Source organism: Bufo bufo, chromosome 8, assembly GCF_905171765.1.
Source record: "Bufo bufo chromosome 8, aBufBuf1.1, whole genome shotgun sequence".
NCBI classification, from domain to species: domain Eukaryota; kingdom Metazoa; phylum Chordata; class Amphibia; order Anura; family Bufonidae; genus Bufo; species Bufo bufo.
The window spans coordinates 99,005,705-99,029,329 of NC_053396.1; the positions used below are offsets into that span (position 1 = coordinate 99,005,705).

General features: G+C 42.9%; 1 protein-coding gene across 1 annotated transcript in view; it reads right to left on the bottom strand.

The window, feature by feature from the left end:
* Positions 1-23,625, bottom strand: part of ATP7A (ATPase copper transporting alpha) — a 125,326-nt gene that overhangs the window by 52,401 nt on the left and 49,300 nt on the right. The window contains exons 3-6 of the mRNA XM_040406495.1: positions 22,090-22,561; positions 18,185-18,916; positions 9,523-9,723; positions 1,606-1,769 (exon numbers count right to left, since the gene is read on the bottom strand). Of these exons, the coding sequence (XP_040262429.1) occupies positions 1,606-1,769; positions 9,523-9,723; positions 18,185-18,916; positions 22,090-22,561 (1,569 nt within the window). The remainder of the gene's footprint in view (positions 1-1,605; positions 1,770-9,522; positions 9,724-18,184; positions 18,917-22,089; positions 22,562-23,625) is intronic.

Consider the following 23,625-nt stretch of genomic DNA (forward strand, 5'->3'; position numbering starts at 1 on the left):
TAAAACAAACCAAAACACAACATTGAGTATAATTGGGACTGTCGAGTATCCCAACAGGGAGCTCAGCAATTTACCAGATAAAACAGAGCAGCACGCAGCGGTGCTGTACCCATAGTTTGGTGTGGCCCAGTACCAAGGGGGTGCCTGCAGCTGCTGTGTTGAGGAAGCAGTCACCATGTGATGTTGCACCAAATTAGTGTAGGAACCCACTCAAAAAGTCCACCATGACGTCATGAGTGGATCTATGTATTTTGATCAAAATGTATAACAAAGTTTAAAAAAATGTGGATGTGGAGACCATCGCTTATTCTCTTATTTTTGTTGAATTTTTTTAATGGAATCTGTGAAGGATGCCTCTCACTCTTCCTGGATTATTTCTGAATTGTACTTAATCAAGGAATATTTGAAACCAGGCCTTAATACATTAATCACTCAAATCCATGTTGCTATACAGGGCTCATGCACACGACCGTATGTATTTTGCGGTCCGCAAAACACGGATCTGCACAAAATATGGATGATGTCTGTGTATATTACGTATTTTGCGGAACAGAACAGCTGGCCCCTAATAGAACAGCCCTATCGTTGTCCGTAATGTGGACAATAAAAGGACATGTTCTATTCTTTTGTGGAACCGACACGCGGAAACGGAATGCACACAAATAACTTTTTTTTGCAGACACCCAAATCCCCCCCCCCCCAAAAAAAAACAAAAAAAAAAAAAAAACAACAAAAAAAAAAAAACTGGATTGGACAAGGAAAGAAAATACGCTTGTGTGCATGAGTCCACAATTACAGCGTTAGTGCTCCAGGGTATTGTTCTAGGCCATTGGTGCACCGCAGCTCCACAACTTACACTACTTATCCATGCCCCCATTCAAAGAAAAGGCCATGAAATAACCAACTAAACTACATTTCCAAATGAAATAAAAAAGCAAATAGGAAAAAAGTAAAAAAATAAATAAAAATACACAAACAAAACAGATTAGTTTAGACTTTTTTTTAGTTGATTAAGTACATTTTTTTTTATAGGGTTGGATACTTCCATTAAGAATCCTAAATGGTAAATTTGCCCAGTGCCAAGATTCTGTATCGCCAAACTAGACATATTTGTCAAGGACTCAAAGAATTTTGATAGTAATTCAAGCAAGGCCATTAAGAATAACCATGCTTGTTGTTATGTCTAAGAAAATGAACATAATGTATGACAACTGGACAAATAAAAATTGTTCTTGAAAGTGTTGTTTCCCCACATGACCTCCCTCAGTGAGGTGGGATAGACAGCCGCTCTGTAAGTGTGGACTGTGCTATGGTTGGCCCAGTCAGCTGATTTGAATGGTCAGCATGTGATGCCACATTTCCTCAGAAGCGGCTTTCCCGGCAATAAGGGCTGATCACTAGGGGTTGAAAAGACAGATTCACATCTTCTATTTAAAAGTATTTGTCTTGGTAAGGCTACCCCTTTAATGCTATTGTTAAATGCAGAGTTTTCTAGATTCTCTGGGTCCTCGACTGACTGCAGCATAACTTCAACTGTCCAACTATGAAACAGAGAATGAAAATACCAATTATTGGATTAATGCACATGAAACAAGATTAGCTTACCACCAGCTCCAGGACACCGTCTCCTTCGTCATAGTTTTCTAGTACAGTTGCCTCGAAGCCCAGTTCTTGGATGAGCTCAGCGATGTCTGCGGGCTGTATAATCGTTGGGTTGTATCTCACTTCAGCCTTGCCTGCCATTAAAGCTACTAAAACGGAATGAATACCTAAAAAATAGTAAAACATAGAGTGAATACCCACCAGTTACCGACCATGTCTTCTGCATAAACAGTACTGCGCAGGTGTGAAAAAGGCTGCAAAGTAAGACTGCTTTCTGAAATAGAAGTGTTAATAGTATATTGCTATCAATTCAAAAAATGCAAAGGGATGAAGAAAAGAGAAATTTTAATCAAATCGGTTTATGGTGTCATCACCCTTTGCTTTCAAAACAGCTCCAATTCTTTTAGGTACACATGCACACAGTTTTCTTGGCAGGGAAGTTTTTCCAAACATCTTGCAGAACTAACCACACATCTTCTGTGGATGTAGGCTTGCTCAGATCCTTCGGTCTCTTCATGTAATCCCAGACAGACTCGAAGAGGTTGAGATCAGGGCTCTGTGGGGGCCATATCATCATTTCCAGGTTTCCTTGTTCTTTTTTATGCTGAAGATCGTTAACGATGGATGTATGTGTTGGGTCCTGCTGCAGAATAAATTTGGAGCTAGTCTGACGCCTGTCTGATGGTATCTGCCTGTATTTCTCAGCAACAAGAACATCCTGACCAAATCCCCAACTCCATTTACTGAAATGCAGCCCTTGTCTCCACATCAATTCTTCCATGAAAACCGGAGTGCAGAAAAATGGCAGCAGGTGCTCTGGACTGATGAGTTGAAATCTGAATTATTTGGCTCTAACAGATGGAAGTTTGTTCACCAATGGACTGGAAAGCAGTACAATAATGTCTGCAGGCACAGTGAAGTGTGGTGGAGGTTCCATGCAAGTTTGGGCTGCATTTGAGTCTATTCACACGTCCGCAAGTGCACATGGCCAGCACTATAATAGAAAATGCCTATTCTTGTCCGCTATTGCGGACAAGAATAGGACATGTTCTATTTTTTTGGGGAGCCGCGGACCGGAAGTTCGAGGCCGCATTACGGAAGTGCGGATGCGAACAGCACACTGTGTGCTGTCCGCATCTTTTCCGGGGCCATTGAAAATGAATTGGTCCGCACGCGTTTCGCATAATTGCGGAACGGATCCGGACCATTCAACGGACATCTGAATGGAGCCTAAATGGAATTGGAGATTTAGTCTGGATTAATATTGTCCTCAATGCTGAGAAATAGGCAGAAACTAACCCATCATGCAATACCATCCGGGGGGGGGTCTGATTGTCTCCAAATTTATTCCACGGCAGGTCAATAAACCCAAACATACAGCCAATGTCATTAAGAACTATCTTCAGCGTAAGGTCTCCTTCACACGAACTATACGGATTAGGTCTGGATGCGTTTAACCACTTAAGGACCACAGGTTTATACCCCCCTAAAGACCAGGCCCTTTTTTACAAATCGGCACTCCACAACTTTAGCGGTTTATTGCTCGGTCATGCAACTTACCACCCAAATGAATTTTACCTCCTTTTCTTCTCACTAATAGAGCTTTCATTTGGTGGTATTTCATTGCTGCTGACATTTTTACTTTTTTTGTTATTAATCGAAATTTAACGATTTTTTTGCAAAAAAATGACATTTTTCACTTTCAGTTGTAAAATTTTGCAAAAAAAACGAGATCCATATATAAATTTTGCTCTAAATTTATTGTTCTACATGTCTTTGATAAAAAAAAAATGTTTGGGTAAAAAAAAAAAATGGTTTGGGTAAAAGTTATAGCGTTTACAAACTATGGTACAAAAATGTGAATTTCCGCTTTTTGAAGCAGCTCTGACTTTCTGAGCACCTGTCATGTTTCCTGAGGTTCTACAATGCCCAGACAGTACAAACACCCCACAAATGACCCCATTTCGGAAAGTAGACACCCTAAGGTATTCGCTGATGGGCATAGTGAGTTCATAGAACTTTTTATTTTTTGTCACAAGTTAGCGGAAAATGATGATTTCTTTTTATTTATTTATTTTTCTTACAAAGTCTCATATTCCACTAACTTGTGACAAAAAATAAAAGCTTCCAAGAACTCACTATGCCCATCAGCGAATACCTTGGGATGTCTTCTTTCCAAAATGGGGTCACTTGTGGGGTAGTTATACTGCCCTGGCATTCTAGGTGCCCAAATGTGTGGTAAGGAGTTTGAAATCAAATTCTGTAAAAAATGGCTGGTGAAATCCGAAAGGTGCTCTTTGGAATGTGGGCCCCTTTGCCCACCTAGGCTGCAAAAAAGTGTCACACATCTGGTATCTCTGTATTCAGGAGAAGTTGGGGAATGTGTTTTGGGGTGTCATTTTACATATACCCATGCTGGGTGAGAGAAATATCTTGGCAAAAGACAACTTTGTATAAAAAAAATAGTAAAAGTGGTCTTTTGCCAAGATATTTCTCTCACCCAGCATGGGAGTCTATATGGGGTGATCACCCCCCTGTCATTGATCACCCCCCTATAAGGCTCCATTCAGATGTCCGTATGTGTTTTGCGGATCCGATCCATGTATCCGTGGATCCGTAAAAATCATACAGACATCTGAATGCAGCCTGACAGGGGGGGTGATCAATGACAGGGGGGTGATCAGGGAGTCTATATGGGGTGATCACCCCCCTGGAAGGCTCCAGGGAGACGCCTGTATGTGTTTTGCGGATCCGATCCATCTATCAGTGGATCCGTAAAAATCATGCGGACGTCTGAATGGAGCTTTACAGGGGGGTGATCAATGACAGGGGGGTGATCAGGGAGTCTATATGGGGTGATCACCACAGTCATTGATCATGCCCCTGTAAGGCTCCATTCAGACGTCCGCATGCGTTTTGTGGATCCGTAAAAATCATGCGGACGTCTGAATGGAGCTTTACAGGGGGTTATCAATGACAGGGGGGTAATCAATGATAGGGGGGTGTTCAGGGAGTCTATATGGGGTGATCACCACAGTCATTGATCACGCCCCTGTAAGGCTCCATTCAGACGTCCGTATGCGTTTTGCGGATCCGATCCATCTATCAGTGGATCCGTAAAAATCATGCGGACGTCTGAATGGAGCTTTACAGGGGTGTGATCAATGACAGGGGGGTAATCAATGACAGGGGGGTGATCAGGGAGTCTATATGGGGTGATCACCACAGTCATTGATCATGCCCCTGTAAGGCTCCATTCAGACGTCCGTATGCGTTTTGCGGATCCGATCCATCTATCAGTGGATCCGTAAAAATCATGCGGACGTCTGAATGGAGCTTTACAAAGGGGTGATCAATGACAGGGGGGTAATCAATGACAGGGGGGTGATCAGGGAGTCTATATGGGGTGATCACCACAGTCATTGATCATGCCCCTGTAAGGCTCCATTCAGACGTCCGTATGCGTTTTGCGGATCTGATCCATCTATCAGTGGATCCGTAAAAATCATGCGGACGTCTGAATGGAGCTTTACAGGGGGGTGATCAATGACAGGGGGGTGATGAGGGAGTCTATATGGGGTGATCACCACAGTCATTGATCACGCCCCTGTAAGGCTCCATTCAGACGTCCGTATGCGTTTTGCGGATCCGATCCATCTATCAGTGGATCCGTAAAAATCATGCGGACGTCTGAATGGAGCTTTACAGGGGTGTGATCAATGACAGGGGGGTAATCAATGACAGGGGGGTGATCAGGGAGTCTATATGGGGTGGTCACCACAGTCATTGATCACGCCCCTGTAAGGCTCCATTCAGACGTCCGTGTGCGTTTTGCGGATCCGATCCATCTATCAGTGGATCCGTAAAAATCATGCGGACATCTGAATGGAGCTTTACAGGGGTGTGATCAATGACAGGGGGGTAATCAATGACAGGGGGGTGATCAGGGAGTCTATATGGGGTGATCAGGGGTTAATAAGTGACGGGGGGGGGGGGGTGTAGTGTAGTGTAGTGGTGCTTGGTGCTACTTTACTGAGCTACCTGTGTCCTCTGGTGGTCGATCCAAACAAAGGGGACCACCAGAGGACCAGGTAGCAGGTATATTAGACGCGGTTATCAAAACAGCGTCTAATATACCTGTTAGGGGTTAAAAAAATCACATCTCCAGCCTGCCAGTGAACGATCGCCGCTGGCAGGCTGGAGATCAACTCTCTTACCTTCCGTTCCTGTGAGCGCGCGCGCCTGTGTGCGCGCGTTCACAGGAAATCTCGGCTCACGCGAGATGACGCCAATCGGCGTTAGTGTGACCTGGGAGCGCTGCAGAGATGACGCCTTTCGGCGTTAGCGTGACGGTAAGTGGTTAAGGTGCATTCAGTGAAACTCGCACCATTTTGCAAGCAAGTTTTGTCTGCGATTGCGTTCAGTTTTTTTCCGTGCGGTTGCAATGCGTTTTGATGCGTTTTCCACGAGCGGGATAAAAAAACGGAAGGTTTACAAACAACATCTCTTAGCAACCATCAGTGAAAAATGCATCGCACCCGCACCTGCTTGCGGATGCAATGCGTTTTTCATTGAAGCCCCATTCACATCTATGGGGCCAGGGCTGCGTGAAAAACGCAGAATATAGAACGTGAAAAAAAAAAACTAAAAAAATAACTCCTGTACACACCCATTGAAATGAATGGGTCAGGATTCAGTGCGGGTGCTATGCGTTCATGTCACGCATTGCACCCGCGCGAAAAACCCGCTCGTGTGAAAGGGGCCTAAAGAACAAGGAATCCTGAAAGTGATGATATGGCCCCCACAGAGCCCTGATCTCAACATGATCCCGTCTTTCTGGGATTACATGAAGAGACAGAAGTTGAGCAAGCCTACATCAATAGAAGAAGATCTATAGTTGGTTTAGAACAACCTCCCTGCTGAGTTCCTTCAAAAACGGTGCGGAAGTGTACCTGGTGCTGTTTTGAAGGCAAAGGATGGTCACATCAAATATTGATTTGATTAAAATTTCTCTTTTCTTCATTCATTTTGCATTTTATTAAATCGATATAAAAAGAAACTATTAACACTTCTATTTTTGAAAGTGTTCCTACTTTTGCAGCATTGTTTCCAAACCTGCCTCAAACGTTTGCACAGTACTGCAGTTCAAAACTGTACAAACCTTCACTTACTATAGATGGTAACATGGACTGATGAATTAATCTACCTGTTAATTCTGAAGTAAAAGAGAAAGGCTAAATCTGGGTGGTGCCTATTCATCGGTTAGCCTCACTGACTCAGGGTCATATGTGGACATAAAGGTTGAAAGTAAGAGCCCTGCTAAATAAAGTAATGAACGTAAAACAAGAATTCATTAAAATTTCTCCTTATATGGCACAAATATAAAGTTATAATAAATGCATTTTCTTACACATCCACAACAAAATACATCAAGCTGTACAATGGATAATGCCTATTCTGTTCTACTTGACTAGTCAGCTTTCTGGTTATTAGTTGGCCCAAACACCTAGGCCAGCCAACGCTCATAACATTTCCTGCACTAGCATTACATATGCCTATTTTAGGGTTAGTGGACCTTTAGGGATTTGCAGATGTAAAATCCACAGCGGATTATAGTACCAGCAAAGTGATTGAGATTACAAGTCTCATCTATGTGATGCGTAAATTTTCATTGTGGAAAATGATCTGTGGTGTGGATTTCCCAATTTTCAGTCCCAAAAAAAAAAAAAAGGAAAATAAAAACACACTATACTCTCCTCCCCTGGTGCCTATCATTCTCTATAGACCTGGACTCCTGCAAGGAAATGTCGTCACATACGTCCCCTGCAGCCAATCAGAGCCTACAGCAGTCATATACGACAAGAGACAAGACATCATCACAGGATGGCTGGGTGCACAGAAGCTGATGGGGGACCATGTGTTGCCATAGTGACTATAGTGTTTTTTTTTGCCAAAAACAAATCTGCTCTAAAAGCCGCATAATATGCAGGGCTCCAGATGGCGACTTTTTAGTCTTGTCGCCATTTGCGACTAGACCCGCCGCCGCAGCTCTGCAGTTGAATACAGCGGCGGGCACAGGAGATGATAGTTCACTGTCCCGCCGCCGATGTTCTTCTCAGCAGCGCCCTCCCCCCCCCCCCCCCCCCCAACACCCCAGTATAATAAACATTAGTGGCGCAGTGGGCACTCACCTCCTCCAATTGATCGCGCAGCTGCCGGTCTCCTGTTCTTTCTTCAGGACCTGTGGTGACGTCACTGAGCTCATCACATGGTCCATTACCATGGTGATGGATCATGTGATGTACCATGTGATGAGCACAGTGATGTCACGACAGGTCCTGAAGAAAGAACAGGAGACCGGCTGCTACGCGATCAATTGGAGGAGGCGAGTTAATTTTTTTTTTTTTAACCCTCATTGGCACAGCCCACTGCGCCACCAATGTTTATTATACTGGGGTGTTGGGGGGGGGGGGGGGGGCGGCGGGCGCACTGCGCCACCAATGTTTATTATACTGGGGTGTATATAATGTTTATTATATTGACCTACTAAGCATTCTGTATTAAAGAATGCTATTATTTTCCCTTATAACCATGTTATAAGGGAAAATAACACAGTGAATAGACTTTCATCCTAGCAACCATGCGTGAAAATCGCACCGCATTCGCACTTGCTTGCGATTTTCACGCAGCCCCATTAACTTCTATGGGGCCTGCTTTGCGTGAAAAAAGAAACATAGAGCATGCTGCGATTTTCACACAACGCAAAAGTGATGCGTGAAAATCACCGCTCATGTGCACAGCCCCATAGTAATGAATGGGTCCGGATTCAGTGCGGGTGCAATGCGTTCACCTCACGCATTGCACCCGCGCAGAAATCTTTCCCATGTGAAAGCGCCTAAGCGTGAATAGGACAAGGGTTCCAGCCCCTAAGGGGGCTAATAGTAAGTAAAAAATAAAAAAAACACTAAGGCTACTTATGTACTATGTTACTATGTTACTTTCACACTTGCGGCAGTGTGATCCGGCAGGCAGTTCCGCCGATCTGGATGTGACTGAAAGCATTTGTGAGACGCATCCGGATCCATCTCCCAAATGCATTGCAAGGACGAATCAGTCTCTCCACTTGTCATGCGGACAGACGGATCCGTCTTGTATCTTTTTACACATTTTTACCGGTCTGCGCATGCGAAGGACGGATCCGGCATTCCGGTATTTTGAATGCCGGATCTGGCACTAATACATTCCTATGGGGAAAAATGCCGGATTCAGCATTCAGGCAAGTCTTCAATTTTTTTCGCCGGAGATAAAACCGTAGCATGCTAAGTTTAAATCCCCGCTTTCCCAATTTTACATATAAAATATATAAGCAATAAATAAATAAACATATTACATAGCGCTGCGTCCGAAAAGTCCAAACTATTCAATTATTAAAAAATATCTCCTATGCGGTGAGCATTCGCCATTTTTTTGTCACCTTGGCACCCCAAAAAACAGGATAGGACTGTTCTATTATGGGCCGAACGTTTCATAAAATGCGAAATGCACGCGTTGTTTTTTTTGTGTGTTTTTAATTTTTTTTGCACGGTATTGAGTATCACAATACTTTTTTATGGTGACTAAAGCGAATCAAAATTTTGGTATCGAAACAACCCTACGCCGATCTGATCGGCGTAGCGTTGTCACGATACCAAAATTTTGATTCGGTTTTGATTTGGCGACTAAAAATTTAATTTGGCTCCTAAATATTTTAGTTCAGGAGCCAATGGCTACTAGGTATTTTTTTTAGTCTGGAGCACTGATATGGTGTGGATATATTGGAACATACATAAAAAAGGTTACCTAATGCAGACAGGCTAGTGGGGGCATATGCAACTACAGCGCAGATTTCCCAAAACCATTACATAATCTGCATCAACTGACCTTCTTCCCTGCGGAGATTCCTTTCTATGTTTGCAACACAGGATGCACACGTCATGCCAGAGACCTGAATGAAACACTTGTTGGTAGTTCTGGTTTCCTGAATGCTGTGCTCCGGGGAGTCTTTGCTGAAGCCTTCTTTTGGGTGGAAAGAATTGCGCTGAGGTTTCTGTGTGGGTTCCAGAGTAATTTCAGGTAAAAGGTCTAATGTGAGGTGAATAAAGAAAGGCTTTTAACAATCAAGAATGTTATGCCAGGTTATCTAGTATAACAGAATTATATACTAATACGTCAAAATATCACTATATTCTGGTTACCTAAGGAGAAATGAATCAAGACTGCAAAATCCCATAACTTTTCACAGGACTGACACTGATGCCATCAGTTTGTCAGGATCCAGCATGAAAATACGTGACCTGGAATACACTACTTCTGCAGCATCTAATGTTTGAATGACACTGAAGACCATTATGTAATTGGCGTCACACAATCACAGATCAATCGTTTTTTATTCTTTTAACATTTCTTTTTTTTTCTAAACATCAAAGTGAATGGCTAGTCACAGAAGAAGGTGGGGCAGGGAATTAGAAGTCTTCTACTGTTGGTTCCAGGCTACCGGCAGCGGTCTTTGAACCATGCGTCTGATGTCTCCTTCTCCAGCAAAAATAACATGCTCCAGCCATGTCTAATCACTACAACTCAGATACAAGTCCTTTTTTTTTTTTAAAAGGGAACCTGTCACCGGGATTTTGTGTATAGAGCTGAGGACATGGGTAGCTAGATGGCCGCTAGCACATCGGCAATACCCAGTCCCCATAGCTCTGTGTGCTTTTATTGTGTAAAAAAAACTATTTGATACATATGCAAATTAACCAGAGATGTGTCAGAGCTTGAAAATATGACTCTTCTCTGGTCACACAAGTAAGATATGACTCTTATGTTAATTTGCATATGTATCAAATCGGTTTTTTTACACAATAAAAGCACACAGAGCTATGGGGACTGGGTATTGTGGATGTGCTAGCGGCCATCTAGCAACCCATGTCCTCAGCTCAATACTCAAAATCCCGGTGACAGGTTCCCTTTAATTCCCATTTAAGTCCTATTTTTTCCTTGTCAAACTGTAATTTCAAAATTTGTCTAGGATTTTTTTTTTTATTATTATTATTTTAAATCCCCTCCCAGCACTACCTGTGAAGAGTTTTATACCTGCTCTGTGGCTCCCATGCTGTTTTCACTGGACTTCCAGGCCACCATCTGTCAACGTCCGCATGGACAGAGCCACGTGACTGGCCTCGGCAGTGATGTGTCTCCAAGCAGGACATGTGCAGCTTGGGAACACATCACTATTGAGGCCAGTCACTGGCTGCAGTCTGACCCAGTGCAGAAGCTCGAGAAGAAAAGATGCTGCAATGGCGCAAATCCACTGGTGGAAACGGACATGAAACTTCGATCTGGATATTCCTTTTTTTATTTAAAGAAAGTGCATAGCTATGTAAAAGGTTTACATAGCTATGCACTTTCTTTAAATAAAAAAAGGAATATCCAGATCGAAGTTTCATGTCCGTTTCCACCAGTGGATTTGCGCCATTGCAGCATCTTTTCTTCTCGACAAGCACTCTCTGGAGGATTGGACCCCCTTTCCAGGAGAGATATTACCTGCGGCTGCAGCCCTGTGGAATTGGATTTTACTCCATTCATATCTACAACAGAGTTGTGCCTATTTGTAGCACAACTCAATAAGGTGCGCCTTGCTCTATTCGAACGTACTATCCTATTGTGCGCCCCTTTCTCTCTCTCTCCCACCACCCCACTTGTGGTTCGAGTGGAGGTTAGAGACGTCCCCTTCTACAACTGCCAGGGCAGAAGCTGACAGAGCTACAGAACAGTGGGGAGCAGGTAAGGACGGGTTCACATCTGCGTTGTGAATTCCAGCACTGTAATCCAGTCACTGTATCCGGCATACATGCCGCCTTTTTGCTATGCTTTGCGCAACATTTTTTGTCTGGCTGAAAGTCAGCACGTATGCCGGAAAGTGGCCAGATTACAGCAGGATCCCAATAAAGTGAATGGGGATCCGGCGGTGCACAGTGGCATCCGGCTATGTCTGTTCCTCCACTGGAACAGAATGATGGAGTTGACAGCGCAGATGTGAACCCAGCCCTATGCCTCATTCACACGTCAGTGTTTTCTAACAGTGATTTTGAGCAAAAACCCGGAGCAGATCTTTCCCTTATACCTTATGTCAGTGGAGGCCTTAATCCTGGTTTTGCCTCACAATCACTGATGGAAATCACTGACATGTGAATGAGGCTTTAGTAAAGATTCCCTTTCACACAGGTTCCGCTGAGTTAGATGAATAAAAAAATAAATAATCCTAGACAAACCCTTTAAGGGAAGTCTCTCGACACAGGTTTGGCCAAGGAAACCTACGGCAAAGTCTGTATATTTCCCACTGACGTACTGTATGGGGATAACAAAGTAGCCTGGTCACATGTGTTCTCCAGAATAAAAGTATAATACGGACACTGCTTTAGCGCAGAGCTCCCATCATCAGCATTTTAATCCCTTTTTTGCAATCTACGCACTCAGCATGTCACGGCAGAAGAGGAAACTGGCTGTTTTACTGCTTTTAGCACTACAATATTACACATTACATGAGAACTGTAAGTGATCTGAGCAGTAATAAATGCTTGAGAACAAATACTGGAGACAATTGGATTTGGCTTTTAGAGGTCCTGTAGTGAGAAGCCAGCAGCAGATCCCTCAGTACATTACCTACCTGACATCTTTACTAGTGATAATACCTACCTGCAGGGGCCGCATAAAGGGGGCATCAACTCAGCCCTAGTCTCTGATTTATCAATACAAACTAAGGCTACTTTCACACTAGCGTTAGAAGGATCCGGAAATCCGTATGCAAACTGATATCATTTGTTTCTGGATCCGTCTGACAAATGCATTGAAATACCAGATCCGTCTCTCCAGTGTCATGCGGAAAAACAGATCCGGTATTTATTTATTTTCACATTTTTAAAGATCTGCGCATGCCCAGACCGGAAAACCGGGTCCGTCAATGCGTCAATTTCCTGAACACTTGGTACCGGATCCGGCATTAAAACATTTCAATGGAAATTGAAGACATCCTGATGCATACTGAACGGATTGCCTCCGTTCAGTCACCATTCCGCTCTGGAGTGGACACCAAAACTCTGCCTGCAGCATTTTGCTTTCCGCCTGACGAAGCGGAGCCAAACGGATTCGTCCTGACACCCAATGTAAGTCTATAGGGACGGATCCATTTTCTCTGACACTATAGAAAACGGATCCTTCCCCCATTAACTTTCAATGGCGTTCATGACAGATCCGTCTTGGCTATATAAGACATAATATAACTGGATCCGATCATGATGGATGCATGCAGTTGTATTATTGTAACGGAAGTGTTTTTGCAGATCCATGACGGATCCGCAAAAAACGCTAATGTGAAAGTAGCCAAAAAATAAAAGGAAAGAACTTAATTAGGCCCAATTACGTTAAACAAACAAGTATAGGACATGTGCTATCTTCTTTGCGGGACTGCAGTGTGCTATTCGCATCTTTTGCAGCCAAATTAAAATGAATGGGTCAGACTCTGATCTGCAAAAAATGTGGACCAAAAATGTGGTCATGTGAATGGGGCCTAAATGAGCTTATTGACAAAAATAAACTAAAGTTAACAGTTTATGGCACTTTTAGACCCCTTTCACACGGGCCAGTATTCCGCGCGGATGCGATGCGTGAGTTGAACACATTGCACCCGCACTGAATCCCGACCCATTCATTTCTATGGGGCTGTTCACATGAGCGGTGATTTTCACGCATCACTTGTGCGTTGCATGAAAATCGCAGCATGCTCTATTTTGTGCGTTTTTCACGTAACGCAGGCCCCATAGAAATGAATGGGGTTGCGTGAAAATCGCAAGCATCCGCAAGCAAGTGCGGATGCGGTGCGATTTTCAAGCACGGTTGCTAGGAGACGATCGGGATGGAGACCCGATCATTATTATTTTCCCTTATAACATGGTTATAAGGGAAAATAATAGCATTCTGAATACAGAATGCATAGTAAAATAGCGCTGGAGGGGTTAAAAAAAATAATAATAATAATTTAACTCACCTTAATCCACTTGATCGCGATGTCGGCATCTCTTCCGTCTACTTCTTTGCTGATTGCAGGAAAAGGATCTGTGGTGACGTCACTCCGGTCATCACATGATCTTTTACCATGGTGATGAATCATGTGATGGACCATGTGATGACCGGAGTGACGTCACCACAGGTCCTTTTTCTGCAATCAGCAAAGAAAGAAGACAGAAGTGATGCCGGCTGCGCGATCAAGTGGATTAAGGGGAGTTAAATTTTTTTTAATTTTTTTTTTAACCCCTCCAGCCCTATTTTACTATGCATTCTGAATTCAGAATGCTATTATTTTCCCTTATAACCATGTTATAAGGGAAAAATAATACAATCTACAGAACACCGATCCCAAGCCCGAACTTCTGTGAAGAAGTTCGGGTTTGGGTACCAAACATGCGTGATTTTTCTCATGCGCGTGCAAAACGCATTACAATGTTTTGCACTCGCACGGAAAAATCGTGCATGTTCCCACAACGTACCCGCACCTTTTCCGCAACGCCCATCTGAAAGAGGCCTTAGAGTTTTAGGGTATTCCCATCCTGGACACTGATGGCCTATTGCTAGAATATCCCACCAATGTCAGATAAGTGTGGGTCTCACTTCAATGTCACTGACAGGCCAACCTGTAATCAGCCTGCTCCTAGTATCAGTGTTGAGTTTTGGAGTACCGCACTCCAGTTTGGTTCACTGGTGCCTGCAAGGACTTATTCAGTCGCGCTATAGTAGTAAGAAGATTGCAGCACACAGTTTTTCTTGTTGCTTTTAAATTTTAATTTAACATTTTTGTCATCACATAATTAGAGTTCCAGTGCAATTTTTCACAGCTATATGCATAGAAGAGAATGACCAGACGTTTCGGCCTTTCACGGCCTTCCTCAGTGGTCTTAAATCTATAAAAATAACATATATTTGTATGAATTATATGACATATGCATTAGGATCATGATTAGATGAGGACGAAACTAGAGAAAATCTTTGGTATATATACATTGAACATAAGGAAAGGAATTATTTACAGAGAATATAGAATAAAAACAGTTGATGGTTTGTTGCCATCTAGGAGTGAACATGATTTCTTCAGCGATTATGTTTGGAATCAATAGAATTTAATATGCTGCTATAGGTAGATGTATTAGTGTATGTGGTACATTACAGTGTCATAGTCGCACTGATGGGGGTATAGCCCAAGACAGGACACACTCGCACAAGTTATCAAGAATTGAGCATAGATGATCCATCAGGTAGGTTAGGGGATCATGTGAAATGTCAATCTATATATATGTATATGGAGTCAGTGCAATGTGTCCTGAGTTGGGCAGTCCCCTGAGTGCAAGTATTACAAGCCATTATGAGGAGACAGTTCAACAGTCATTATAGCTGCCGGGTATAACATCCTGACCAAGCCTGGCAAAAGCTACATGGGAAAACATAAAGAAACATAGAAAAGCCATAATGTTATATAGAGAGGACTCCCGTGGTTACCTTGGATGCTGTGTAGTAAGGCACTTGCGCTGGATGCACTGGACAGGTAACCACGGGAGTCCTCTCTATATAACATTATGGCTTTTCTATGTTTCTTTATGTTTTCCCATGTAGCTTTTGCCAGGCTTGGTCAGGATGTTATACCCGGCAGCTATAATGACTGTTGAACTGTCTCCTCATAATGGCTTGTAATACTTGCACTCAGGGGACTGCCCAACTCAGGACACATTGCACTGACTCCATATACATATATATAGATTGACATTTCACATGATCCCCTAACCTACCTGATGGATCATCTATGCTCAATTCTTATTAACTTGTGCGAGTGTGTCCTGTCTTGGGCTATACCCCCATCAGTGCGACTATGACACTGTAATGTACCACATACACTAATACATCTACCTATAGCAGCATATTAAATTCTATTGATTCCAAACATAATCGCTGAAGAAATCATGTTCACTCCTAGATGGCAACAAACCATCAACTGTTTTTATTCTATATTCTCTGTAAATAATTCCTTTCCTTATGTTCAATGTATATATACCAAAGATTTTCTCTAGTTTCGTCCTCATCTAATCATGATCCTAATGCATATGTCATATAATTCATACAAATATATGTTATTTTTATAGATTTAAGACCACTGAGGAAGGCCGTGAAAGGCCGAAACGTCTGGTCATTCTCTTCTATGCATATAGCTGTGAAAAATTGCACTGGAACTCTAATTATGTGATGACAAAAATGTTAAATTAAAATTTAAAAGCAACAAGAAAAACTGTGTGCTGCAATCTTCTTGCTCCTAGTATCAGACTTCTCTCAGTAACACATGTTGGATCTGTCCAGGAAGCTGCTGCCTTCCCCCTGAATACTACCTTGTGTGTGCTCTCCATTACTGCCTTTGTGAACTGCCCTCCTTGGATCATCTCCATATTCTGCCATTCACAACCTTCTCCCCCTCCCCGCTGCTATCTCTAAAGAGCTGATAACTGGCAGATCATCAGTGGAGATAAGGGCTGCATTTACATGCAGAAATCACTTCCGCTGTATGAGGACAGAATTCGATAATCCCCACAGAAAATCATTGTTCCAGTGCAGCAGATCGTTGTTTACACAGCACAATCTCCTGCACAGGAACAAGGATTCTTGGTGTCGGCAGAACGACATGATCACACAATGAAGTAGTGTTTGCCGACAACTTTTACACAGACAGATTATTGAAAACAAGCATTTAAAAAAAAAAAAAAAAAGTCTGATAATCGGTTGGTTTAAGGCTACTTTCACACTGGCATTTCTGGGTCCTCTTGTGAGATCCGTTACAGGGCTCTCACAAGCGGCCCAAAACGGATCAGTTCAGCCCCAATGCATTCTGAATGGATAAGGATCCGCTCAGAATGCATCAGTTTGCCTCCGTTCAGCCTCCATTCCGCTCTGGAGGCGGACACCAAAACGCTGCTTGCAGCATTTTGATGTCCGCCTGACGATGCGGAGCCAAACTGATCCGTCCTGACTTACAATGTAAGCCATGGGGGATGGATCCGTTTTCACTGACACAATATGGTGCAATTGAAAACGGATCCGCCTCCCATTGACTTTTAATGTAAGTCAAAACGGATCCGTTTGCATCATCATGAACAAAAAAATGCATGGTAATGCAAACGGATTCGTTCTGAACGGATACAAGTGTTTGCATTATAGGTGCGGATCCGTCTGTGCAGATACCAGACGGATCCGCACCTAATGCAGGTGTGAAAGTAGCCTAAAAGGACCTTTACCCTTAGAAAAGGGACGGGGAGAGCAGAGAGTCGTCAGAAACCGCAGCACAGAGCAGTGAAGATTCAGCAGCAACAGCAGGTGAAGGACTTATACTTTAAAGAAGCAAAAGTAGGAAATTGTATATGAAGACTATTTCGAAAGTTGCATCATTTTTCATTTAGGAAGCAAATGAACATTTTAAAAAAAAAATCAGCACAAAAGTGTCCATTAAAGGGGTTAGGGACAGGAAGTGTGCGCCCCGTCCAATGTTATGTGCACTTCTGAGACTTTCATTGGCCTCAGTGGCTTGGGAATATGTCACTGCTGAGACTGACAGAACTAGAAGCAGCAGCGAGGGGACCTTCTGTCCTGGAAAGCAGTGACAGGGAACAGCTCACTAACTTTCTGTTTTTGTATGTTGGATTCATTTCAGGGCTTAGCTGATCTTGGTATGGGGGACTGGACTATGCCGTGAAGGGGGCTGTTTCACCGTTTGGGAGTCCCTCAATCAGTCAGAGCGGATAGCCACTAAATACCAACTGCCCTTGCTATGGAAACCCTGCCCTTCATTGTAAAGCCTAGCATACATCGTAGGCTATGGTCACATACATTAGGCTCTCCGTTTTTCCATTCCTTTATAACAGCAGAAAAACTGAATTCAAGCTGTGACCATTCTGTCACATGCTGGACAACAACTGTGCCCAACAGACCCCAATAACTTATTATGGGGTCCTTTGGATTCAGTCATGGCAAATATTACAAAAACTGTGACAGAGTCAATATAGCCTCCAACACAGAGGGCAACACGGCCTCAGATAGCTATTCCTCCAGTCTCCCCTATGTACATGCACACCACCTGGAAAAGGGGAATAAGTCGCTGGCAGACACCTCCGGCAATGGCTTATCACCCATGGGAACAAAGGATTGAGAATATTGAAAACCAACATGCCTGATCCTTCTTTCCCCCAAAATCTGCCTTTGGAGGGGGACTCAGGGCACCTATACATATTAAATGTTTGCTAGTCCAGCTGAAAGTGGAAGATTTGGGCAGTCTTCGTGTAATGTCCATAGGCACCTTAAGCCTTGTCATTCATTTGATAGTCATTGGCCCAGACGCAACCTAAAGACTCAAGAAATAGGAGTTCCATGACTAGATGTAATGTGACCATGCAGAGATACAACTTACTTTTCAGTGAGTACAGCCGATACATGAGATGGTACACAGTAGTAAAACAACTATGCTTACCAGGTAGCGAGGCATCAAATCCCATATCTTCTATGGCTGCCCGCACAAGTTCGGGGCTGGTCACAAGAGGGTCATATGCCACTGTCCCATTTTTATTTGTCAGAGACACAGTGATAGATTTTACACCTGGCTTCTTAGAGATGAGGCCCTCAATAGATTGCACACAAGAATTGCAAGTCATCCCTTCAATGTTCACTACAGTGACTTTAGAGGAAGGCTCCTGGTGTGTCCGGTCAGAAGATAGCTGCTCCGCGTTACTGGTTTCTGATGAAGACTGGACAATGGAAGGATAACCACAGGGCAGGCCATTACAAAGTCTGACTTTAAAAGTGCCTGGTGACAAGGATTCAATAGCCCTACATAGAGCATCTGAACTAAGGACATTTGGACTATAACTGATCACCGCGGATTTCTTTTCTAATGATACTTCAACGCTGGACACCCCAGGATGAGAAGACATGTTACTTTCAATGTTCACGACACATGACCTGCAGTGCATGCCGTCCACCTGGAATACAGCACTTGTTAAGTCACTCAGAGACTTTGGTCTGGCCTGTGCTACATCTCCATTACCATTAGTTAAGCGTCTAATGTCAATGACTCCCAGTTTTGGAAGCGGTTTGTTCTTTATGGATGCTGTAAATCCAGCTGCTTCTATTTGGCTCCTGATTTCTGAGACGGTGATGAGGTCAGGTTGGTAGATTATGTGAGCTTCTTGGCTGTCCAGGGACACTGTCAAAATGGAAATTTACACATCAATTACCAAAGGTCTAGAGGCATGAAGCAGTCGAAATGGATCTGAAAATCAAATCATGACAGATCATTCCCATTCCTAGTTGCTGATTAATGCCTAAACCCAGATATATGTATGTATGTTGTAACCAAACAATGTGATTTGTCTCAATACTGCTCTTCGTGGATGGACTTAAAAGGGGTCTGTCAGCAGTTCTGACTGTGCCAAGCTGCTGACAGCATTATATAGAGGATTGGGAAAGCGGTACAAACATACTGTTGTGGATCTTTTATTATTATCAGGAGTAGTATGAATATAAGATTTATTCTGCCAGGTGCTGCTCCTGCAAGTGCAACGGATATAAAGCTTCACTGTGAAGTGCTGTCTGCATTAAGCTGCTGCATAAGCCCTCCCCACTGCTCTGAGTGACAGCTACAGCATCCAATGAGGAGGCCAGTGCAGCTGTCACTCAGAGCAGAGGGGAGGGCTTGTGAAGCAGCAATATGCAGAGAGCACTTCACAGTGCAGCACCACCCTGTTCACCTTTACATTCACACCACTCCTGATAATAAAAGCTTCACAAAATGTATGGTTATACTGCACTTCCCAGCCCCTAACTACTGCTGCCAGCAGTTTAGCATGGTCAAAAACGCTGACAGACTCTCTTTAAAACGACCACTACCATTTAAAAAAATGTTGCTTAAATCAACAGTAATATAGTGAACATAAGAAAGTTTGTAATATAAGAGAAAAATGCTTCTTTCTACTTCTCCCAAACGAACATTCCCTGCTAAGTCCCTTATGAAAGACAAGACGGACTGTCTGCTCACTGAAAAATGAAATAACATAAAAGACTATGGAGATGTTATAGTGATAAAGACAAAAAGAGCTTGAAGAAACAGAGAGGAGACAAAAAGCATTTTGTTCAGATAAGATACTGTATATTACAAAGTTTCTTATATTTACCTATACAATTGATTTATATACAATTTGTTGAAATGACAGTGACCATTTAAGACTGGTTGACTCCTCCAACAGAAGAAATTTATGATTAGACAAGACGCTTGGCTTCAGCTACTACACATCTCCAGGTGGAAATCCAACCTGTAAAAGGGCTACTAAAATACTTTTATCAATAACTCTATTACTCTGAAAGCAACCTATCATTATATCTGCCAAAACATCCGTTTGCTGCCTTTGTGAACAGTTTAAATGCCATCCTCCTGTCTACAAGTTCTATAACTTTCTTCCATATAGTTTCACTTTTTAAGTTTCTTTTAATTATTACAATATTTATTTTAGCATAGGTGTCTGTAAATTGTGCAATTCTGCAGTGAGACTAGTATAGGCCACATGCCCAAAGCCTCTGGGAGAAGTGCAATGGTATGGAGGTACTGAAAGGACAAAAAAAATTGCCTCATATCACGGTGTTTCAGTGGTTATCACTGGTGCCTTGCAGTGTTGGGGTCCTAGGTGTAGAGCTGACCAAGGACAATATCTGCATTGAGTTTGCATGTTCTCCCCGTGTTTGCATGGGTTTCCTCTGGGTACTCCGGTTTCCTCTTACACTCCAAAGGTATGGAGTAGGTAGGGAGCCCCATTGGGGACAGCAAGCAATGACAATGTCTGTAAAGCACTGCGGAATATGTCAGGCTCAATAGTAAGTAATAGGCTATATAGCGAGTAAAATAAATGATAGACAGTTAGAAAAATTAACAAGACATATTACATAACACCTGCAAATTATGACAGTAATAATGTTATTATCCTTTTATTATTACTGCTGTTTGTAATCTGTAAAATAATCCTATATAACCGTCACCTCTCCTGTAATTTCTGTCTTAGTAAATACCTGTCATTTTTCCTCGAAAGTAATGAACAAATTGACAACGTGGTGTTACCATGGCCCTCATACAGCCGGGGTCTGTCAACACTGATTGGTCAGTGCAGACACATATCCTCAGTTGTCCATTTATATACAAAATTATAAGAAAAGAAAAAACGCTCCAGAACTGTTCATGACAAATGCACAAAACCAGACATGTCTGGAGAGCTGACAAGTCCCCTTTAAGGCCATCATAGGCCTGAAGTGAAAAGCAGGGACACCTGAAAGCTGTGCCCATAGACAATACTAAGGCTACTTTCACACTAACGTTTCTTTTTTCTGGTATTGAGATCGGGTCTTAATACCAGAGAAAAACGCTTCCGTTTTGTCCCCATTCATTGTCAATGGGGACAAAACGTAACTGAACAGAACGCTCCAAAATGCATTCCGTTCCGTTTTCATACCAGAGATGGGATGCAGGGCAAGACGGATCAGTCACGACCCACAATGCAAGTCAATGGGGACGGATCCGTTTAACTCTGACACAATAGAAAACTGACTTGTCCCCTGTTGACTGTCAATGGAGTTCATGATGGATCCGTCTTGGGTATGTTACAGATAACACAACCGGATCTGTTCAGAACGGATGCAGATGGTTGTATCAATAACGCATTTAGCAAAAAAGCTAGTGTGAAAGTAGCCTTACACAGCTAATGTATAGAATATAAACCAGCACTTAGGAAAGGGTTACACAACTATGCTGATGCAAACGGTTGGGCAATATGGGAATACACTGACCTAAATGTGAACGCAACTTTCAGGCGGCTTCTGTGTATGAACAATTCAAACAACATGGGATGAAAGACGATGGACACCAGTTGTACTCAATTCAGCTGTCGCGCTACAAAAACTATACTCACAGCTTGAAAAATGACCCTGTTCAAGAAAGGTTGGGTTCACATCACAGTTTCATTTTTTGATCTTCTGATCCTTTAGAAGAACAGGAAAAAAAGAAATAACGGAGCCTGCAAAAAAATGGATTCTTTAAAAAAAATGGATCCTGAGCATTCATTTTAGACATTTCCGTTTGAGATCCATTTTTTTGATGGAAATAAAGTCCTGCATAACGGATGCATAAAATACAGCATCCGTTTTTTTTCTGTTTTTCTGACGGATCATAAGAACGGAAAATGAAACGGTGATGTGAACACACCCTTACAAGATCCTGCAGCACAGTTATACACATTACAGAAGAGCTCTAACCATATGCTACAGTGAAGCGGACAAACGCCATTTAATACATCTACAAAAGTCACTAAGGTAGAAATACCACACGAGACATATTACCTTTGATCCGCTGGACACCTTTGAGTTTCCTGATCTTGCCTTCGATGGTGCTGGTACAGGAATGGCAGGTCATGCCTTCCACCTTCATTTTTACCAGGACATCTCCAGTGTGATTTTCCTGAGTGGCTGAAGTTCTCATATTTGTGTCCAATACTTCCAAATGGAGTCCTGGAAATTGCTGAAGTATAATGTCAGTATCTAGGGCTGAGGGTATGAAAGTCACACTGACTGCTCCATCTGGGGAGCTCCTGGCATCCAGGACACCTTTCAGCTGCAGGAGTCCACTGCAGATGTCCTCTGTAGATTGCTCTGGAGATGTGTAGAAGAAGGTGCTCTCTGTAGGTACAGGCTGAGGGTTCGTGAAGACAGGTGCACTATCAAATCCCATATCCTCAATTGCATCCTGAAGAGCATCTGACGTCTGTGACGTAGGGTCATAAATAACAGCAGCATTTTTCCCCTCCAGCGATACCTGAAATGTAAGTAGAGAGGACATACAGAAGCCAAACACAATAAGGAACAACCTTGGCAGCCAAAAATCTGGATGTGACTCACGAGATGAGGAGCACACACAACCAGTTTTGTAACCTGTATTCAAGGTGTTTGCTTTTTTTTATTAATATAATTATATAATTGGTTTTAATCATATAATGTTACGCAGAGCTCTGCATTGGTCAGACCCACTAAACTCTATGGTATTATTCGTTCAAGGGAAGCATATGAGTTGGAAAGCTCAAATCATTAGGGTACGTCCACAGGGGATGTATTTGTTGGCGATATCCCACCATGGATTTACATGTTGGTTTTGCTGTGGATCTGAGGTAGATTTCAACCTGGCTGAAATCCGCAGCATAAACGGACATGCTGAAAATCTAAAAATCTGCACTGCAGGTCAATTTCCATGAGGATTCCACAGGGATTTTGTTTAAAGGGAACCTGTCATCATGAAAATACAATGTAAGGCTACTTTCACACTCGCGTTTTGGGCGGATCAGTCATGGATCTGCAAAAACGGATCCATTACAATAATACAACCGCATGCATCCGTCATGAACGGATCCGTTTGTATTATCTGTCACATAGCCAAGACGGATCAGTCATGAACTCCATTGAAAGTCAATGGGAGACGGATCAGTTTTCGATTGTGCTAGATTGTGTCCGAGAAAACTGATCCTTCCCCATTGACTCAAATTGTGAGCCAGGACGGATCCGTTTGGCTCAGTTTTGTCAAGCGGACAGCAAAACGCTGCAGGCAGAGTTTTGGTGTCCGCCTCCAGAGCGGAATGGAGACTGAACGGAGACTGAACTGATGCATTCTGTGCGGATCCTTTTCCATTCAGAATGCATTAGGGCAAAACTGATCCGTTTTGAACCGCTTCTGAGAGCCCTGAACGGATCTCACAAACAGAAAGCCAAAACGCCAGTGTGAAAGTAGCCTAAGCTGCAGCATGCTATAGAGCAGGTGGAGCTGAGCAGATTCCGTTTAGTAAGCAAAAAAACATTTTAGCGCAACTTATTATATAATATGCTTTCCGT